The sequence below is a fragment of the Gracilinanus agilis genome, chromosome 4 (genome assembly GCF_016433145.1).
Source record: "Gracilinanus agilis isolate LMUSP501 chromosome 4, AgileGrace, whole genome shotgun sequence".
Lineage (NCBI taxonomy): Eukaryota > Metazoa > Chordata > Mammalia > Didelphimorphia > Didelphidae > Gracilinanus > Gracilinanus agilis.
In genome coordinates, this window is record NC_058133.1 from 331,006,213 (window position 1) to 331,027,557 (window position 21,345).

Below are 21,345 nucleotides of genomic sequence, written 5' to 3' on the forward strand. Positions count from 1 at the left end.
TACACAGAGACTGATATACTGTGGTAAAATTGAATGTAATGGACCTCTGTACCAGCAGCAATACAATGACCCAGGACAATTCTGAGGGATTTATGGTAAAGATGCTACCCACATTCAGAGGAAGGACTGCAGGAGAGGAAACATATAAGAAAAGCAACTGCTTGAACGCACGGGTCGGGGTGGACATGATTGGGGATGTGGACTCGAAATTACCACACCAATGCAACCACCAACAATTTGGAAATAGGTCTTGATCAAGGACACATGACAAAACCAGTGGAAACGTGTGTCGGCCATGGGAGGGGGGAGTGCAGGGGGTGAAGGGGAAAGTAGGAGCATGAATCATGTAACCATGTTAAAAATGATTATTAATAAATGTTAAAAAAAAAAAAAAGAAAAAAAAAAGAAATGGAGCAGCCTGGCAAGTCCCAGATGATGGACTTCACTTTCTAGAAATGGACTGTCCATCTAACTTGTTGTGTACATTAAATTGAGAACCATACATAAAGTAAATTTAGAAACCCTCTGACTAAACATCATGACTCCACAAAAAAGGTCATTCCCTATTACAAACCCTAATCGTCATTGTGGTCTGTGGATTTCATAAAAAGACAGCTTTGTATAGCTATATAAAATTATCTCAGGGCTTGCAGATTACCAGGGACATCCATTTGGATCTATGGTTAAATTTCAGGAGATAGCAAAGAAAATATAAAAGAAGAATGTGAAGCAGTAGAGGTTTAGATAATGGAAAATAGCAAGATGTTGCTCCTGTCATCCTAGCTGTTTATCATTATTCATATTTAGTGATGATTGAAAGCCAAAAGCAGGCTAGGTGCTGAAGGGAGAGGAAAGAAATAACCTATAAGAAAAATAGCAGCCCAGTTAGAATGGAAGTATAATGGCACAGAGAATTTGTTTCTAAGGAATTACACATCCTCAATGAAAATGAGAAGCACTATCTTGTAGGACAATTTGGTGGCAGAACTGTTGTGGCTGCATATCAGAGAGAAACTATGATCTATGAGGAAGAGGTCCCAATTAACTAACAAAATATGAGGAAAGATTATGAAGAAAGAACTATTCCATATAAAAGTGATAAATGGAAGCATAGAAGTGAAGTAGCCTAGTAGTAGAAAATTACTCTCTATAATTAATAGTTCTCATCTCATCTTGTTGGGCTAACACCTGCCTTAACCCTCTACTGTTGCTAGTTCCAAGTTTCTAAAACAGAAGCTTTACAGTTTATCAAGCTGGGATTGTTGTTCATCAGCAAAAACTGTCTTGAAGATTAGTTTTCAATCTGGATTGTTGCCTGGACATCAGGTTCTTTTTTCCTGTTTTTATTTTTATTTTTATTTTTATTTTTTACCAATGACATGTAATAGCAAATTTCCACGTAAGTTTTCTGAAGTTATATGATCCAAATTGTCTGTCTCCCTCTTTCCTTTCCCCACTCCCAGAGCTGGCAAGCAATTCAATCTGGGTTATACATTATTATTACGTGAAACATATTTCCATATTGTTCATTTTTGTGAGTGAATATCACAAAAGCCAAAACCTCTTTTTTCCTATTTGTGCAGCTTCCAAAGCCAAAACTAGAAACCAACCTAACTGTCCTTTTCTGTATTTTTATATATTCGGCCTTCAAAATAGTTGGAGAATAGTGTCCTGTTACCTGGGCTCATTCATTTCCTTCCCATAATCCTTGACCTTCACAAAAGCAGTGAGGTCATGCAAACTGATATACAGCTAGCCCAGCCTGAAGCATATTCCTGCTAGAGCCATCTCTTAGGATGTGAGGCAGAGCTAAAAGAAGGCTGAGAGCTGCTAAGTTGTTTCCCATTCCCACCTAAGGTGGGAGGAATAGAAAGAAACACTGACAACAACTTAAACATGGTTCCAAGTAGATAAGTCCTCAGAAACACATTGTAAATGAAGAGTGTGCCTAACAGTGAACTTGGAATGTATCAGAATGGAAAAGTAGAGCTTTGCAGTCAACCATCCTTCCAGCACTAACCATGAAAGAGAAAGGAGATTAATCCTTCTGACTGTGGTGAGGTCAGAGGCTAATCCTGCCAGAATGGGGAAGGGGGAACTGGACAGAAGTGAACTACTGCCAAAAGTAGATTGTGACACCCCCTCTCAGTTGAGTCATATGGCAGAGACATGGTTCTCAGACCTGGTACAGTTAATTAGGAACTGGCCATGTTTGGATTTCTTATCCATCAATCTCTTCCTGTGTTGCTTGCTGGAGATTTCCTCTGTAGCTTAGCTAATTACTAGCCAAGCTTTCCTATTCTAGCTATGTCTTCAGTGTTGTGTTGTTTTTTTTTAACTTTCCTCATTAAGAGTAAAACTCATTTTGCTCTCTACGTGTGAGGTCTTGACTCATTCATCATTCTCTTTGGAGAGGTGACATTCAACATACCATAATCATTGGAGCATGCTAGGTGTGTATCCCAAGGACACCAGCTATATGACAGTTGGCCTGCTGAGGGCTGGCTAAAAAAGTTTAGCAGTGAATCCAGTCTCTTTCCCACAGTGCCTGTCTTCTTTTAACTTCCATTTGAGATGGTTTTTTCCAGTATCCTAAATATTATTTCATGGCCTATTCATGCAGGTTTTTCCTAGCAAATATCATCTAACTCTCTTTTTGTTTTCCACCCAGACGTTGAAAAACATTTGCCATTCCTCTCAGAAGAGGTTTCCCTAAATCTAATACTATTCAGCACTCTGCTTTTTAGTCAGTGAGATCTTCAAAGTTCTTTCCTTAGAAATTGTTTCAGTCCTATGCTTCCCTTAGTTGTAGTGTAGCCAAATTAATTAATGAGGGGAATAACTAAGTCTTTTTCTCTTGGCAGAATCTTTCATAATGAGATAAATGTTATATATAGCACATTTATAGTGCAAGAGAGAAGATAAGATTTATAGTAGAGTGAGGATACTCTAGATTTCCTCATTTTACATATGGCCAGCCTCCCTCAAAAGTGTCTGTGGGTTAAATCATTGGTCTTTGTTAAGAGCTTTAGATTTTTTAGAAGAAGGCTACTCCATAAATAATACAGAAATAAAGACCAAAGGAAAAGACTCACAACCTATCTGGAACTACTTTTTAGTAGAAAAGGAAGTTGGGAGTAGAAACAGCTACATATAAAATGATTGGCTTTGGATTTTTTTTTTTAAATAATCCTTCAATTCCCAGTTTTTGATGGTGCTAAGTAAAGTCCAATATTTTCAGCATTACTTGTAAGGAAAATTTTTCAAGCTGCCTATCCTTGACCTGAAAAACACACATTATAGCTACCCAATTCCGGGCAGCTTTTGAGCACATCCATCAACTATTTTTACTTAAAGACAGAGTTGTAGTGGTATATTCCCACCCAAGTTGTTTTCTGCAGCTGGGCAAAAAGAAATTCTGATGTGTATGTTTTGTTTCTTTTGGTTGTTTCAACTGCTGCAGTTGAACTCTGGCACACTAAAGACAAACACTTGATCTTTCCCATGATGTTGTTTATTTGAGGATAGCAGAAAAGCTCCCTTGTGCCCAGGAGGTAAATTACTTGCAATACCATATGCTAAAAGTGGAAATTTTACAAATGGAGAGGGTTTGATGGTGGCCCAAGCATGATTGAAAGTAACACATCTTTTCAGGGGATAACCTTGAATTTCTGAAATTCTCACATTTACTGTAGCTGGCTATGTGGGTGTCATTTTTCCACTAACTTGCTATATACATGCAGTGATGGTAACGACTTCAACAAAATGTAAATTCTAGTTTAAAGTTCTCTCAGTGGCAGCTTTGAGTAATGAGTTTGGAAGTTAATATATGTGCTTCATGTGGAAAAGAAGCACATAGAGGCAGAAGGGGGGAAAAGTGCAAGAGTATTTGATTACAGAAGTCCTCCTTTGAGATCTTATCCCTTCAATTATGTGAAATCAGAAAAGCAGTTATTGAGTAATGAAAGATTTCAGCAGGATAGCTAGATTGGATTAGGGAGGTGAGAAAGTGGGAAGACATGAACATTAGGTGGGTGCTATTATCTCCATTTTGCAGATGAGGAAGTAGAGGCAATTAAGTGACTTGCCCAGGATCACATACTAGTAAGTAGCTAAGTCAGGATTTGAATTCAGGCCATCCTGACTTTAAACTCAGCTCTCTTATCTACTGTGCTATCCATCTGGTCTTGGTAAATTTTAAGTAATATTAATCAACTTAAGAATATATTTTTATTCCTATAGTTTCCCTTAAAGTCACTTTTTGGGCCTTAGAATGCATTTTCCCATAGAAACAATGTTATTTGATTTAAATCAATCCAATAAATATTTATTAAACACCTGTCTGTGCTAGCTATTTGGGATTCAGAAGGCATCCAAGTCCTACTCTCAGAGATGCCTAGGCTAATTGGAGCAGATGAATGGGTTCATGAATTGGCATTTTGTAAGGCAGAATGTGAAAAGTACACAGCACAATGCAACAACTAAGATATCATGAGAAATGTAAGTAGTAAGAGATCATTTTCAGCTGGAGTGGTTAGGAAAGACTTCACAAATAAAGAAGCATTTATGAAGTGACTCCTCTGTACTAAGTGCTGAGGAGAAAAGGAAGAAGGTCCCTGCTCCCAGGGTGCTCTTATTCTAATGGGGACAACGCATATGGAAGGCTTTAGCCACATGGGAGGTGGAAGAGTCCCATGGTCCTTTGTGTGCAGTGACAGAGCAGGTGCTCATGTCTCTTCCTTAATGTTATTTGCTCTGATAAATGCACAAAAATGGTTTTTGATGTTGAACCATTTGATAAGACCAAGGATTTTGGTGCTAAGACTTTCTTTTTTGAGTATTTTGTGGCTGTGACTATAGTTTAGAAGGAACAGTTTTCAGACTGCATCTCCTTTGGGGTTGTTTCTCAGTACAGTGATTGAGGACACTTGGCTTGTGAGCATCACTGATCCTAAGGCTCTTGGATCCATGGCCCTGGACTGTCTCCCTAAGAATCTGTGGGAAGAGAGAGGTCATGGGGTGGTGGCAGTTGGTTTGCTTGGCATGTGCTGCCTCCTGTCCCTTAGGGGACCTTGCCTGCCTGGAGGCAGCAGTTGACTGGCAGTTGGAAGTCTGGGGGGCTCCCTCTCCCAGGGCTCCTGAGCCTTTTTGCCTGTGGGTAATAGTTGGTTAGCAGTTGTCAGGAGTGGTGATAAGGAAGATAGAGCTCCCCTGAACACTGTTTTCTCCTCTTAGGGATGGCTCAGAGGTCTGAGCTTGAAGTGAGACTATGATTCTGGAGGCATTGCTGTTCCCATGATCCTCAAACTCGGAGTCCTGGGCTACACCATCTGTGGGGAGGCAATGGTCAGGGTGGGGGTAGTAGTGCAGATGGCTTGCCAGGCCATGCCATCCTGGCTCTCCCTGGCTTTGCTGCTTTAGTGCGGCTGACCTGTCTGCCCTGGGACTTGTAGTTGTTGGGAATAGCTGACTTCTCCACAAGAGTTGTTTCACTGGATGAAGGCTATGAAAGAGGAGACGAGGGTACTTGAGAAGAAAGAGGGATTTTTAGCTGATGGAGATAGGAAAGTGGTGATGGGGTGGAGAGCAAAGAGTTCACAGTGATGACTGTGTGACCAAAGCCTTAAAAGGGAAGTGTGAGAAACAAGGGTGGGAAGGATTCTAGTTTGGCAGATTAAAGAAAAGTAGCTTAAGATAAGGCTGGAAAGATAAGCTGGAGATACTGGACCATCTTGAGTGTTTGTACTGAGGCAGCTAGGGGGCTTAGTAGATGGAGAAAGCCAGGCCTGGAGACAGGAAGTCCTGGGATCAAATGTGGCCTCAGACACTTTCTGGCTGTGTGACCCTTGGGAAGTCACTCAACCCCAGTTGCCTAGCACTTGAACTGATGCTTATCCAAAAAACAAGGGGTGCGGGTTGGGGGAGAGGGGGCAGGACAGAGAGACAGACAGACAGGCGGGGGGTGGAGGGGAGAGAGAGAGAGAGAGAGAATACAGAGAGATTGTGTTTGATTCACTGGGAAACTACTGAAGATATTTTGATTGGACCAGTGAAATGTTCAAAATAGCACATTAGGAATCTGATTGTGACAGTGGTGTGCAGGGAGGATTAGACAAAGGATAGATAGGAAGGAAGAAATCCAGATAGGAAGTTCTTATGGGAATCTGGGCCTGAACTAGGGTGAATGAAATACAGGATTACAGGAGGTGATGGACTCAAGAGACAACAGAGAGGCAGAATCAAAAGGAGGTAGCAACTGATGGTTGAGTTAAGAAGTGGGAGAAAAGAAACAGTTCTGAATTACTCCTAAGTTAATACACTGATTGACTAGGAGATTGGTGATGCTATCAATAGCAAAGGCAAGAAAGGGTTTTGGGAGGGGTGAGGGAAGGAGAAAATGGAGGGAAATGATGAAGTCCATTTGGGCTGTTCTAAGTTCGAAGTGCTAGTGGGACCCAGGAAACAATATTTGTAAGAAGTTATAGATAGGGGATTGGCACTTTGAAATGTTTTGTTAGAGTCAAAATTTGTATAGAAATGACTAATCATTATACATTGGGAATAGATAAGATGACCAAGGGTAAAAGAATAGAGAAAGGAGGCAAGAAATCCTCAGTTTCAACCCTTTGGTAAATTTTTATTAAATGCCTATGTTAGATGCTAGAGATACAAAAACAAAAATTAAATAGTTCCTGACCTCTAGTAGCTTAAATTCTATCAGAAGGAACGATGTATAAACATGTCAATGTATAAAAATTTTTAAGTAATATAAATACAAAGTAGTTTGTTGGGGAGACACTTGCTGTTGGGAGCATATGGAAAGACTTGGCCTAGATGTGTTTGAGCTGATCTTTGAAGGAAACTTGTGATTCTGAGAGGCAAAAGTGAGAGGAGGGTCCCTTCCAGGCAAGCGAGGAAGACCTGTGCAAAGTCAGTGACAGGAGGTGGAAAATAATGCATGAACTGCAGCAAGTAGTTTAGCTTAGCCAAAACAGAAGTGCTTGAAGAGGAGTAATATAATAAGGCATGAAATAAGATGGAAGGCAAATTGTAAAGAGCTTTAAATGACAAAAAAGAATTTATATTTGATTCTAAAGATAGCGAGGAGCCACTAGAGTGTATTGAGACCTTTTTTCAGTAGACAGACACCTTTGCTCAGCATGACTCAGCAACTGTTTAGTCCAGGCCGGTGGGGGGGTAATGAAAACAAGGAGTAACTGAACATGGCAGAAAGAGGGATGTTCAGAAGAAGAATGAGTTTAAGAGGACAAAGATGATGTCTAAAGGCTACCAGATACAACTGTAGCTTGAGTGGAGGTGACTCAGGGTTGAAGGAGGGTGTGTTTATGTGTTTGTTTTTAAAGATAGAGGAGACCTAAGAACATTGATAAATTAAGGGAAAAGATACAGAAGGCAGAAATGAAGCTTATATAAGGGAGGGGGGAGATGATTGATGAAACAAAACGGGGGCATTGGAAGAGATGAAATCAAGAAGCCTTAAGGAGCTGACAGAGTTTAATTTGGACAGCCTTTCTTTTCTCTGTAAAATAGGAGTTGAAGACATCTGCTGAGAAGGAAGAGGGGGAATGAAGGAGTTTTGTTCTTGAAAAGAGAAAGGGAGAGTGTGAAGAACTTAATTGGGTATCAAGAGAAAAGAATTGGCATGCAATGGTGATACCCAATTGAGGTTAAATAGCATGAATTGACAGTGGATTATCAGCATTTGGACAACTGGATTAGGAGAGAAATAAGTGAGGCGGAAGATATGAAGGTGATGAAGAATAGAAACTCTAAAGGGTCAAAAATGGACAAGGAATATCGGCATTAGAGGAAGGATCATAATAGAAATGATTGATTACATAGGATCAAATTGGTCTAGGGAAGGAAAATGAGTTTATATACAGAAAAGAAAGAGAGAAGTCAAGAAATAAAAGATAATAGTAAAGACAGGCATTGGAAAAAGCAGAAAGACAGAAGTAGTGGTCAGAAAGGTCAATGGAGCCATTTAAGGTGATGGTCACCTAGTAGGTTACTGTACAGTGGAGAATGAAGGTCATGTTATCTATTCATATATTTAATTAAGGCTTACTAGTACAAAGTAGCCACAAAATTTAACCAGTTTTGTACAGTATCAACAACCATCATTTTACAAGTATTTTTATGGGAAAATTCATTCAAGCTTCCAACTTAGAATACTAAAAACATCTCTACTACCATCTTAGCTTTAATCCACTGGTAGTCATTCCTCTGCCTTCAAGCACAGGTGAAGGAAGTAAACATTAGGGGAAAGGGCCCTGCATTAAGGATCCAGATGCTGCTACAGGTGTTTCATGCTGCCAGAATATTTCCCACTTGCCCACTGGATTAAGCAAGGCCCATGATCTTTCTTTAAGGGATATGTTTTTAATTCTTTAAACAAGTTAGGAAACATGACCTTTTGTTACCCTGCCCTCTGGCCTATCTGTGTGTACCTCTCTTATTCCTTTCCAGCCTGGGCCCTGTGATAGATAGCCTCTCTAGTCTGCTCAGACTGGGGTAACACATTCATATCTTGGCACAGCCCAACCAATATGTACATGTGCCAAATGTGTTTTTAAATGACTTTTAAAATAATAGACTTTGTTGGCATTTTCCCGCTATCTAGCTTAGTTGGGGGTACAGGGATACCTAAAATGTGGCTCAGTGATTTACTTCTTTAAATATTTATTTAAAAGTTAAATGACAAGGAATTCTAGTCTGCAATGATCTAAGACCATACGTTTTTCCTTAAATCATTTAAAAATTTAAATCTAAAAAAGTATGCTACTACATGAAAAACCCCAGTATATGATTTCTTTAGGACAGCTCGTATAAACTGTAGTTTTCCTGAGACTGTGATTTGAAAAAATTTCATTCAAAAAATTGATATATATCTTGAGCAAGAAATGAGTTAAATGTTTACTTTATGAAAGGGTATTTGAATTCATTTAGTTATATGTCTTTTAAAGAAAAAAAAGATTTTAAGTTTTTTTAAAGTTTTGGACCAAACTACATGTGTCATTTTTCTCCTAGGGACTTAATTTAAAAATGAACATTTTATGTTGTTTTCCTTAAAAATATGAAGTCTTACTTAAAAGACAATTATCACCACTTGTGAATTTGGGCAAACCATTTAACTTCTTTGGGTATCAGTTTCATCTGCAAAATGGAGAAGGGAGGTCAGAATTTGATGACCTTTGAGATCCCATCTCCCCTTACTTCTCTGACCCCCCCCCCAAAAGATAAGTAATACAGAGTTAGTTTGCAGTCTATTTTTAGTTTTTAAAAACAGTAACCTGATCAATAATAGCAGTTTGAGAGACTTTTTGATGTAGAGAACTACTTGTCTAAAAATTGGTGTCTCAATTTGACTATTTCAGAAAATACCTGTCCCCTCCTGACACGCAGACACTGTATGAGGTGGTATATTTTACTGGAGCTCACACGCTGCGTGAGCACTTGAATGCTGCTCCCCGAATTGCTCTTCATACTGCACTCAACAATCCATATCATTATCTGAAGGTAGGAAATGAGTTCCTAGGAAGTAAATGGTATCTTAGCTAAGATGTTTGGTTGGTCACTGCAGTAATGCATGTCATAAAACTTGTTGGAATTGACATTCTAAACCATGTGCTTTGTTCTCAATGGGCTTTTAGGAGCTTTTTCTTTAGAAATGTTATGAATTGGATTTTTAGTCTAGTAAGTCATAGTTGGTATTATTACTAAAGAAAGAAAGATGACTGACAAGACATTAGCAACTGCTGAACCATTTGTCATTTTTCTCTTTTTTCTAAAATATAAGATTTTTGATTGGTGTACACAGGTATTGATGAAAAATTTTTTATAGCAGACGACATTCTCAGTGATACAATTGACTAAAAAATGAATGCAAGGCTATAGTAGAACTTTTATTTGTAAATTTTTTAAAAAAGCATTTGACAAAAGCAAAATACTACTGACAAAGTAACTTCCATTCGTATATTAAGCTCACACAAATTCCTTGGCAGGTGCAAAAATAACTTGTGCATTGGTCCTCACTCTGTGTTCATCAACATCTCAGAGAGAATAGCCAGTGAAAAACCAAAATGGAAGGAGGATTCTCAAAGATAGTGAGGTTCTCCACATAATTTCTAGTTGTGATGATTGCATTGAAGCCTCAAAACACTGTTAAGTGTCTTTAATAAAAACCATGCCTGGAGTGGGCAACTGGGTAGCTCAGTGGATTGAGAGCCAGGCCTAGAGATGGGAGGTCCTAGGTTCAAATCTGGCCTCAGACTCTTCCCAGCTGTGTGACCCTGGGCACGTCACTTGACCCCCATTGCCTACCCTTTCCACTCTTCTGCCTTGGAGCCAATACACAGTATTGACTCCAAGACTGAAGGTAAGGGTTTAAAAAAAAAAAAAAAACCATGCCTGGGGCAGCTGGGTGGCTTAGCCAATGGAGAGCCAGGCCTGGAGATGAAAAAGCCTGGGTTAAAAAGTGACCTCAGACATTTCCTAGCTGGGTGACCCTGAGCAAGCCACTTAATCCCCACTGCCGCCCTTCTGCCTTTGGAACCAATATACAGTACTGATTCTATGACAGGAGGTAAGGGTTTAAAAAAAATCCATGGCCATTTAAAAAGAGGCCAGCCTAGCAACCATGTGAGAACTAACTGGATGAATGAATACTGTTACTCAGATTATAGCACGACAGTGGTTGGGCAAACCTGTGTGGGAAGGAAGTGGCACAGGGGAGTAGTGAGTATGTTAGAGATTACCTTTATTGTAATCTGGGCAATATCTTCATCAGGTTGGGCAAAAGAAATAGAAGACTGAATTGCTTTTGACAAACTGGGCTTCCCCTTCTCCCCCAACCCCTTCGCTCTCCTTGTCAGTGCTCTCCTAGGGTGCTCTGCAGCCCAGATGCAGAGGCCACAGGCTGGGAAAAATCAGATTGTAGTTCATCAAAGATGCACTGGAAACACGCAGTGGGCAAGGAGGTGACTGCAGCCAATGACCAGCTGTGACTCGTATGTAAGAAATGGTCTGGAAGCATAGCAGACACGTAGGGCTGAAAGAGGTGTCCAGTCAGAGCCTGAGAGGGAGTCGGCAGGGTGGGCACAGCCCCTCTGGAAGGGTGTGAGGAAAGATGGTGCCTGACTGGAAGCAGCGGTGACTTGGGAGCTCTGTGCTCTGTCAGTGCTCGTTTGTGAGGGGTCACTTCAGCCAGCCAACTCCCCAGAGATGGTCCACTTTTAGGAGTTTGACAACCAGAGGGAAGGATTAAAGCTTGGTAAGACAGAGAGGCCAAGAAGAGACTTTTGTAAGGCCACAGAAATTTCGCTGTTTTGTTGGCAGAATTTAATAAAGATGCCCTGGTGGAGGCCACTACTGGCACAGCCCTAAGGGCAGCAAGTGGCCCTTAGAGACCTCTTCACCCAAAAATATCTCCTTCTATAGAGGAGCCTAAAGCAAAGTGATTTTGCCCCTGGAGCACGTAGGAATGGGACAGCTGGACCTGAAGTCAAGAAGAGCCAAGATCAGATCTTGTCACAGATCCTTAAGATGTGTGATCCCGAGTAAGGCACTTCACCTCTATTGGCCTCAGTTTCCTCAACTTAAAATAGGGGTACAGACAGCACCTCTCTCACAGGATTGCTGTGAGTACCAAAGGAGGTATTTATGAAGTGCTCAGCACAGTACCCAGCATGTCGTGGGAGCTAAATATATGCTGGTCATTGTCTCTCATAATTACTTAATGAGTAGCTTAATAATATATTAATAATAATAATAAATTTAAAAAGTACATAATTACTTAGAGGCAGAGCTGACACAGAAACCCCGGCCTTTCTGAGGCTTCCCACACTCCCTCTACTGTGCCAGGCAGAGTCCCACAAGGGCTCCTGGCTACTTGGCCACAGAGAAAGAGGTAAGAAATGTGTTGGGGCAGAGGGTGTGCTCGAGAGTGCCCCCTCTGGGGTGGGTGCTGGATGGGCAGCAACAAAAGGAAGCACCCCATGTACATAAGGAAGGAAAAGATTTTTGAGCAGAAATTCTCTCTACCAAACTTCCCCAGTGATGGCCAAGGATGACCTCTTGACCAATGCCTGCCCTCAACCCTTTTCCTGGTCATTGCTGTCTGCTGCCCCTGCACTGGGCACTGGCCTCTGGAGGCACAGGGTAGGGTGTCTGCTAATAACTGCCTCATGGCCTTGATCAGCAGGGTGGCACATACCGCCTTCCCCATAAACTCTGACATAAATTGCTGTAGAAAAGATTCTAAGGAGTGCAAGGATGGAATGACCTTCCCAGGCATGTGGCCACAACATGGTCTGCCGAACAAAGATCTGGGTTTGAGTCTCTTGCCTCTGTAGGGCACTTTCTCTTGGCCTCAGTTTCCTTATTTTTAAATGAAGATCGTTGCACTTCCTGCCTCAGCACTTGTTGGGTAATTCTTAGCAGCATGCTTGGTCAATGGCCATGGCTAGAATTTGTTCAGAGACCCAACGAGTCCATCTTGATACCTTAAAAACCTCACACAGTTTGAAATTTCATCTTGAATTTTGCTCAGATGTCATTTTATTCTCCAAGGGTAGCCCCTCGCTCCCCATTGGGTGGTGGTGTCATTGCAGCACACTGCAGGAAATCCGAATTCTTGTTCTTGATTTCCCAACATGCAACATGGGAGGAAAGCAGCAGCCACAGAGGGGAACTTGAATGACTAATACCATTTAAGATTCATCACCTCACTTTGGGTCCCAGGTTTAGCTGTCCTCAGCAAGAGAACAATCACTCCCGCCCCAAGTTTATTATAGGGGAAGTAAACAGGATTTCTATATATTTTCCCTCTTTCTCTGCTTTTAACAAAAAACTCAATGGTGCAAAATTACCAGTCTTAAACATGCTTTTTAAAAAAAACTATCTCCCATCTCAGAATCGAGAGTATCAATTCCAAGGCAAAAAAACAGTAAGGACTAAGCAGATGGGGTTAAGTGACTTGCCCAGGGTCACACAGCTCATAAATATCTGAGGCCAAATATGAACCCAAGGTCTTGAGTTCCAGCCTGTTGCTCTAAACATACTTTTAAAAAGGAAGCCCATGACAAAGTATCTTAAGTTAAAATGTATTTCCATTCCAATTGATTACTCAAATACTTTTTTTTTCCTCTAAGAACACTTTGTAGGCTGCCATGCTGGTCTTTCTTCTCCAGAATAGATGGTAGCATGTGCTCCTTTAAAAGGACAGGCTTCTTTTGAGCATTTCCTTAAATTAGCAGAATTGTGATTGATACAGCTGTCATGTACATAGAAAACAAAACTAGCATTTTGTTGGAGTTAGTGACTTTCATGACAAGCCTATTTCTACAGACTTCTTTACTGTTACATTCTTAAGGTCTAATTCTAATGGACTTTTCTCATATTTTGAGTATTTGACACCAACACACAAAACAAAACAAATTTTCTTATGACCAGTAAAATGGCTCCCTGTATACCTTTCTAGTTGGGTAGGATTAGGATTAGTATCTCAATATAGTTTCTAAAGACTCCAAACAAACCTTAAGGAAGTTAAGTAGAAAGCACTCCTCTAGTGATTAACTGTGTGACCTTGGACAAATCATCTAATCTCTCTGGGCCTCAGTTCCTCATCTATAAAATGAGAGAGTTGGACTAGACGGCCTCTAGGATCCTTTCCAGCTCTATGATCCTATAATACTTATTTGAGAACCACTGTAAGAGAAATTGGACAAGAGGAACCAGAAGGAAAATATCCCAATTACTATAACTTAGATGAAAAGATCACTAAAAAGAAATAAGAATGAAGGATCAATAATGAGTTGAGAACAAATAATGTTCTCAGTAGAAGTGAGGGACAAACAAAGACAGAAGAATATTGTACGTGTATATATCAGCTTTCCCCTCCAGTTTTTTCTTTTTTCCCAGGAGGGTTCAATTCCTTGGGGGTGGGGGAGTGGAGTGTGGGAGATACTCCTCCAGAAGGGAAGGAGAAAAAGAAATGACTGATTCAAAAATGCCTTGTTTTTTTCTTCCTCCTTTTCATTTAAGAATATTAGAAACTGGAGAAGTCTAAGAAGAAAACGTAGTGCAATATGGGTCGGGAGGGAGCACTGGATTTGTAGGAAGTAGGTAGAAATTGTGACCTTTAACTAGTACCCAACTTCTCTAAACTTCAGTTCTCTCATCAGAAATATGAAGGGAAATGGTTTAGAATATTTCTGAGATCCTCTGGAAGCTGCCTTTTTTCTGAAGAAGGACTTGGTTTTATGATAGTTTATAGTTGGCCCAACAAATCTCAGCTTTAATTAGTGTTTTCTAGGCTTAATTCTATCTAAACAGAACCTTCATTTAGTACTCAGTTATGTATATGACAGGTGGCTGTTAAAACTATGAAAGTAACATTTTGTTGAAAATTAAAAAGAAAATCTACTTTTTTTTTTAAGAGTAATAATCCAGTTATGCCTTTTCCTAGCAATTACTGATCACAAAAAATAAGGAATAAAGAAACATTGTTCTCGTTTTGATCCTGAGAATATTCCTCAAAATAAATGTCTCACCAAAGTCTTAGAAGGAAAGAATGTTGTTTGTTATAGTTTATAAATATAACTCAATGAAATAATGCAACATATTAAACAACTGAAAGATGCTTTTAAAAAATGATCTTTTTATTGAAGCTCATTAGTTTGATTTTGCCTCTTACCAACTATAAGAAATGCAATCACAATTTACATTACTTTTAGAATCAGGCTCTGAAAAGTGAAGATGACTCTATTCCAAATGTAGCACCTGATATCTGCATAGCATACAAACTTCATCTGGAATGTAGCAGGCTCATCAACGTTGTGGACTGGTCAGAGGTATGTTATTGAGGAAAATGGTATATTTAGTCATATGTGACAGCTTTCTTTGAATATTTTAGTTGCATTGATTCTTTGATTTGTTCTTTTAACATCCTTTATCTCTACTTTTGAAAGTCTGAAACAGCTCTTGATATTTTCATTGTCCCAGTAAAGGAACAAAATATACCTTTGATGTGAAAGCAATTAAGATTCCAAATCAGAAAGTACTGGCTTCAGAGAGTACTGGGCATGACTCTAGTCAGCTGTATTTATTTCTTTTCTAAGAGATGTTATACTCTACAGGAATATTATTATTGTTCCTCCCTCAAACGAGTCCTTTGAGGATTAAGATACTACCCTTGTTTCACTTTTGTTGTAGGGTAACCTGTATTATTTTTTTCAGTGAAAAAGCAGTTCTCACCAGCATTATAAAGGCATGCCTCCAGCAAAGGATGGTTAAGTGTGGGGAGAGGAATTTCTATAGATCCAAGGGCAACTTCTCATTGGAGGCTGGGGGAAATTAGAGGGGAGGGAGAGAGGGAAGGGAAAGAGTCACTTATTCACCCTTGAGCCTTGACTTCTGTTGCTTTTAATTATTCCTTCCTTCTTGTCACCTGCTCAGATTTTTTAAACTTGTAAGTATACCTAGTTAACCATGGTATTGACTTATTTTAAATACAGTATTTAGGATTGCCATACTTAAGAATAAAGGGCATTTTGATGGGGGTGGAATAAAGAATCAACTGTGCATACTAGTCAGTAGCACTGTCTGGTCTGGCTCAACTAGGGGATATTAAAAAAAGGACAAGACACAAATATGCACAGTCCATATGTGCAGAATATTTGGCAAGCCTAAAAATATTCAAAGTATTAAGTTCTATGTTTGGTCCCTTCAAAAGGCTTTTGCAACAGTGGTAACAGCTGCTGAAGAAACAGATCCAAATTCCACAGCCTCAGAAGAGAAAAAGGAAATTATCCAGTATCCTTTTCCATAGTTTTACGGTATTCAGAAACACAAAACTTACTGATCTGTCAATTTCCCAAATCTTCACCAAAGATTTACAAAATCAAACCCAGTAGCTAGCTAGTCATTCAAGTCCTTGTTTTTCTGTCTAGGCTATTATTTAAGAAATTTGGGACAGCTATTTTATGCCACTTGAAAAATTGAGGGGACTTCACTTAGGTACTCAACATTGATTTTGTTTCTATTAACTTTCCTTAGTAATAGGTTCTACTTGAATGTTTCATTAGTCCCCAGTCTCTGTTCAATTGACACACTAACACCAGAGCAGAAACACGGAGTGGTGACTTTCCTTAGCTTTTGCCTTCAGTGCTCGATTTATTAGAGCTGTATCTGAACTAGAACTGTTAGGGTTCATAAAGCCGACCAAACAGAAGACGGATCATGTAGCAAGGCTGACTTGGGGAGGCTGTTAGAGGGCAAGTCAGCAGTGCCAGGAGAGCAGTGCGGCCTGTTTTGTTCTCTGGTAATTCTGTGGCGTCTGTTGTTTTCTTTAAAGTCATTACAAGATTGTGAGTCAATCCCTTTTGTGAACTTATGAAGTATGTGTGATATAATAAAGTCCTTTGACTAATGTAAATTGTATACTTGCTTTAATTGGTTTGACATAGCTCACTCCCTCTTCCTCCACTCCCCCCCCTTCCCCACCCCAACATTTGTTCAACTGACCATTCTTAGAAGGTTGAGCAATGACTGGATATCACACAAGCTTCTCATCAGCTATAAATGTTCAAATAAAGTTTTAAAGTAGCTAATCCTAGAGGGTACACCAGTTATTTTTCTTGTTGGAGGAGGAGGTTAGAACTTACTTTTTCTTTATTAGAGGAAATTCCAGGTAAATAAATTCCCCTCACCGATGCAAATGAACATCTTGTGCAATTAGAATGTAAATTCTTTGAAGGCAGGAACTGCAATACTTCTGTTTAGTGGTATGTTAATACTTGCCGACTGATTGCAATTTACAGGCTTAAGAGCACTACATGGAACACTTAGAAGTTAAATGATTTGCTCAAGGTCACAAAGCCCATATTGGACATATTTGAGTCCAGTTCTCCGTCCACCACAGGATATTCCTGCCTCTCCCTTCTATAAGTGAAAATATTAACATATCTCATGAGCACTAGATTTTAAGGGTCTTTAAAATCTTTAAAGGTTATTTTTTCCTTCAAAGGGGGCATATTAAAAAAGGAGGGAACTTGTGACTGGGATGGTTGCCTGAAGACAGAAGAAAGCCACATATGTACTTATTACTTCAGTAAAACCTTAAAAGTTCATGCTAGACCAAGTAAAGATCAAGAAATCCAATGAGAAACTATAGTGACTTACTCCACCTCTAAACAGTACAAGAGGGCTATGGGAAAGGGGGCTTGGCAGCAAAGTCAGTGATTACCACAGGATGGTCTCCCAAGCAATTAAAAATGACCCGGGACACAGATAGCCTTCAAGGCTTTGTATCTGGGGGCCACAAGAATAGACAGCTTCCTAGAGAAAGACCCAAGTAACCAAAGAAGTCCCTTTGTGCCTGACTGTAATCAGGGCTCTGAGGTTCTTAACACTGCTCAGAATTAATAGGATCCTCCTCCTCAAGATCTAAAGTTCTGAACCTCTAAGATCCAGGGAAGCCTAGGAACCTAGGGGAAAAATAAGCAAAGCCAATCTTAGACCAGCAAGCCCTAAAAGGGAGTAGAAGTTGGAGAGTCAAGTAAAATTAAATACCAAATTAAAAATTAAATACTAAAACTAGTAACAAGAATTATTGCAAATCTAAAATCTTCAAAAAACAGCAGGTAACTCCATTAACTGCAGACAAAAAGAATAAATGTGCCACAAGAACTTAGAAATACCTAGAAGAAATGTAGAGATTAAAAAAAAAATTAAGGCCCTGAAGAAAAATTAGAATAAGTAAATTAGAAGTGGTAAGCCTTAACCAAAAGAAAGAACTCCCTGTAAACAGGAAAGAACAATTCTGAGGTAGAAAAAAAAATCCAAAATAAGAAAATGATATAAAAAACCATAGAGAACCAAGATTTTTATAAAAACCTAGATACAAACTGTCCAGAACTGTTAGAAATAGAGGGCAAAGCAAAGTTAGATAGAATTTCTCTATCATCTTCTGAAAAGGGACTCCCAAAAGAAAAGTCACAGTAATGTAAAATAGTCAAGGTTAAGACTTCATATATCAGTGAAAAAAAGCAAGCATCCAGAAAATAGCAGTTTACGTTCCAAGGAACCATAGTCATGACCACACTAGCACTGGCATTTTCAACTTTAAATGTGGAGATCTTAGAAAGTTATTCCAAAAGGCAAAAAAGATAGGCTTACAATCAAGGATGAGCTTACCTTGCAAAACCTCTTCCTCCAGGAGCAAGAAAAAAATGACCTTGAATGGAAGAGTCCTTTCAGGCATTTAGGATAAAAGACCAGAGCTGAGCAGGAAGCAAGAATTTAAAAAAAAAAACAAAAAAAAAAACCCACAACCTAAGAAAGTAAATTAACTGAGCTATTGGAAGAGACTGTAGACAACGCTCACTTTCTAATCAGGGGAAAAGAAAAAACTTTAATGCTGGATGTTATTGAGAGTTAAAACCAAATGTCTTGAGGGTGGATGGGTTTTGTCCTGAGGGTTTGAAGAGAAAAAAGGAGACTAAAAGAAGGAATACTTGAGGATAAAGGAAAGGGTAGAATTAGTTATTCCCCATAATTGGGACATGTAGAGATTACAAACACAGGAAGAAAGGGCAGGGATATGGGCATCAAATCAGCTTTGCTCTAGAAGACACCCCCCCCCCCTTCCAAACACCCTCCCCACCCTGCCCCAAAACACACACCCTCCCCTCCAGAAATAAGCAGATAGGGAGAAGGGCTTTAGAGACTGGGGAGAGAATACTTACAAACTTCCAGATCTTAAAAAAAAAAAAAATGGGAGCAACTAGGTAGTCCAGTGGATAACACAGGGCCTAGAGATAGGTGGTCCTAGGTTCAAATTTGACCTCAGACATTCCCTGGCAGTATAGTCAACCCCATGCCTAGCTTTTGCCACTTTCCTAAGACAGGTCAACAGTTTTTTTGTTTGTTTTATGGAAAGAGGAAGCAGGGAAGACACTATCATCTAATGGAATACCTTAGACTGCTTCTTAGGCAATTAGGGAATGACTGAATAAATTATGGTATGTGAACATAATGGAATATTGTGTCCCAAGAGATTCCTGAGTAGGATAAACCAGTTCAGAGTCAAGTGAATAGAACCAAGTGAACAATTTATGTAAGGATAGCAGCATTGTAAATGCCTTATGTACTTTTTACAGCTTATTTTACATCTGGATATTCACAGCTTAAAATGTTCTCATCTCTAATCTCCCTGATCATGACAGGAAATTTTAATTTAATGGGGTGCCTTGAAGTTTTACCTCAATTATTATAAATCCACTATAAATGCAGCCCCCTTGCCCCAGATTACATCCACAAATATTAAAACCACCATGCCACCAGGCCCTAAACACACAACCTCTCTGTACCCTCCCGTTTATAATAGTCATGAGTATGGCTTACAGGCTTAATTAAGCATGCTTAATAAAAGCCTCAATATTATGTAAGAATTAAACTGAAATTTTAGAGTGAAATGCTCCATTATATATATAATCTCCAAACCACAAATACTAGGGTGAAAAGATATCTGTACAGGCTGAGAGAGCATAAATTTTTAAAATATCTTAAGTATGGTATTGATGTGGTTATTTACAATGGACAGAGAGTATTTAAAAGCCAATGTGGGGTGTTTTGTCAACATGGAAACAATGAAATTAATTTTTAAAGAAGTATCCATTTAGAATTTTTATTAAGTTGATTTGACTGTCAAGAGTTCTTCCTAGCTATTGGTACACAGGTTGGTGAAGCTTATTTTGTCAGCTAAAGGTGGAGAAAAGGTTTAAGCTCTAGACCCTATTTTGTGAGCAACATCAAACCAAGATGGGGTGAAGATGCGGCAAGCTGTTTTTGATCCAGCAAGGTCTAAGACTGCCACAAAGCAACCCAGAATCCCCAACTGGCACCAGTCTGAATTGTGCTGAATCAATCTTGTCATTTGCCATCCTGAATGCCAGTAGATGGGCGGTACCCTTTCCCCAAAAACAACTCCAAAACATCAGCTATGCAACATGTGGAAAGGTCATATTTTATTATGAATACCAGTATAATGTTAAATATTCCAATACAAGTACTCCTGTGTCAGTAAACATTTTCCCAAAAAAAGACAGCTTCAATCAACATTCAAAGCACATCACATTCAGTAGACCCTATAGTTTTCTAAATCAACAAAGCTGTTAGTAGACTATGTAACCTTATATCCTAGATGAAATGGTACAGTAAAACCTCAGCTATCAAAAAACCTTGAATAGCGCTGAAGATTTACCCCTTCTGATATCAATTTTTCATTTTAATCTGTATTTTCCTACCTTCTTCAATAGCATATGGAACACAATTTAATCTTCTGATGGTTCAGCATTATCATGAACGTCTATAGTACCGTGCTATAAATATATTAATGATCTGGGGGGTGGGGGAGGGGCTGATGGATTAAGTAGAAACAATGGTTTTATCAGGCTGATTTAAATCTTTCTCTATTCTTGCTATTAGTGGGCTTAGCTATAATGGTTCCCTCTTTCCTTCATCTCTGTTCGAAGAATTAATTTAAAAAAATCTGGGAGAGGGTTAGAAACCAGCTAACCGTGTGTGTGTGTGTGTGTGTGTGTGTGTGTGTGTGTGTGTGTGTGTGTGTGTGTGTGTGCGCGCGCGCGCGCACGCACACGCGCGCAAAATGGGCTGAAGGACTCACTGATAAGGTACGAGGGATTTGGGGTTTCGGTTACTGAGATGCCATTTTTAAGTGAGGCTGCCAGATAGCAAAATTCCAGGTAGATATTACTAAATTCTACTTGATTCTACAAGCCATTACAGCAGGCTTCTATATTAGAAAATAAGAATACATGAAGGGACATTTGTTATAAGGCTATGTTTCAAGTGGTTCCATTCTAACATGGAGGCTACAGCCTTTAATAAAAAATAAGACTCTCAGAATGTCTTATTCAACAGTCTTATCAGTGTAGAAAGGATTTCAGAATTATCTTAAATGTACAATGTAAACTTCTGTCATTTAATAGAGCTTACATTCTAGATAATAAATTCTATCATATAAAGGCCTAGTTTCAAATCCCAGATTGTTGTAGGTCAAGATTTGAGTAAAAGTAAAATGCTTTGGTGTTGCTAAGAAACTACTAATATTTTAAGAGGAAGTAGGATAGAGCATAAGATTCTCAAAGTTCATTTTTTTCAAGTTCAGTCCCAGCTTTGCATCCCTGTCATTTTCTGCCTAAGAGTTGAAAGACAACCATATGCCTCAACATATAAAGAAAAAAGTAATTTATCTGTTTCATGTCACTCGTCTTTTAAAATTAAGTAGCCTAATGGATAGGC

General features: G+C 39.3%; 1 protein-coding gene across 1 annotated transcript in view; it reads left to right on the forward strand.

Moving 5' to 3' along the window:
* Positions 1-16,456, forward strand: part of ORC3 (origin recognition complex subunit 3) — a 128,085-nt gene extending 111,629 nt beyond the window's left edge. Inside the window, exons 17-20 of the mRNA XM_044676370.1 lie at positions 9,399-9,540; positions 14,757-14,873; positions 15,755-15,834; positions 16,187-16,456. Of these exons, the coding sequence (XP_044532305.1) occupies positions 9,399-9,540; positions 14,757-14,873; positions 15,755-15,834; positions 16,187-16,292 (445 nt within the window). The 3' untranslated portion in view covers positions 16,293-16,456. The remainder of the gene's footprint in view (positions 1-9,398; positions 9,541-14,756; positions 14,874-15,754; positions 15,835-16,186) is intronic.
* The last annotated feature ends 4,889 nt before the right edge of the window (positions 16,457-21,345 follow it).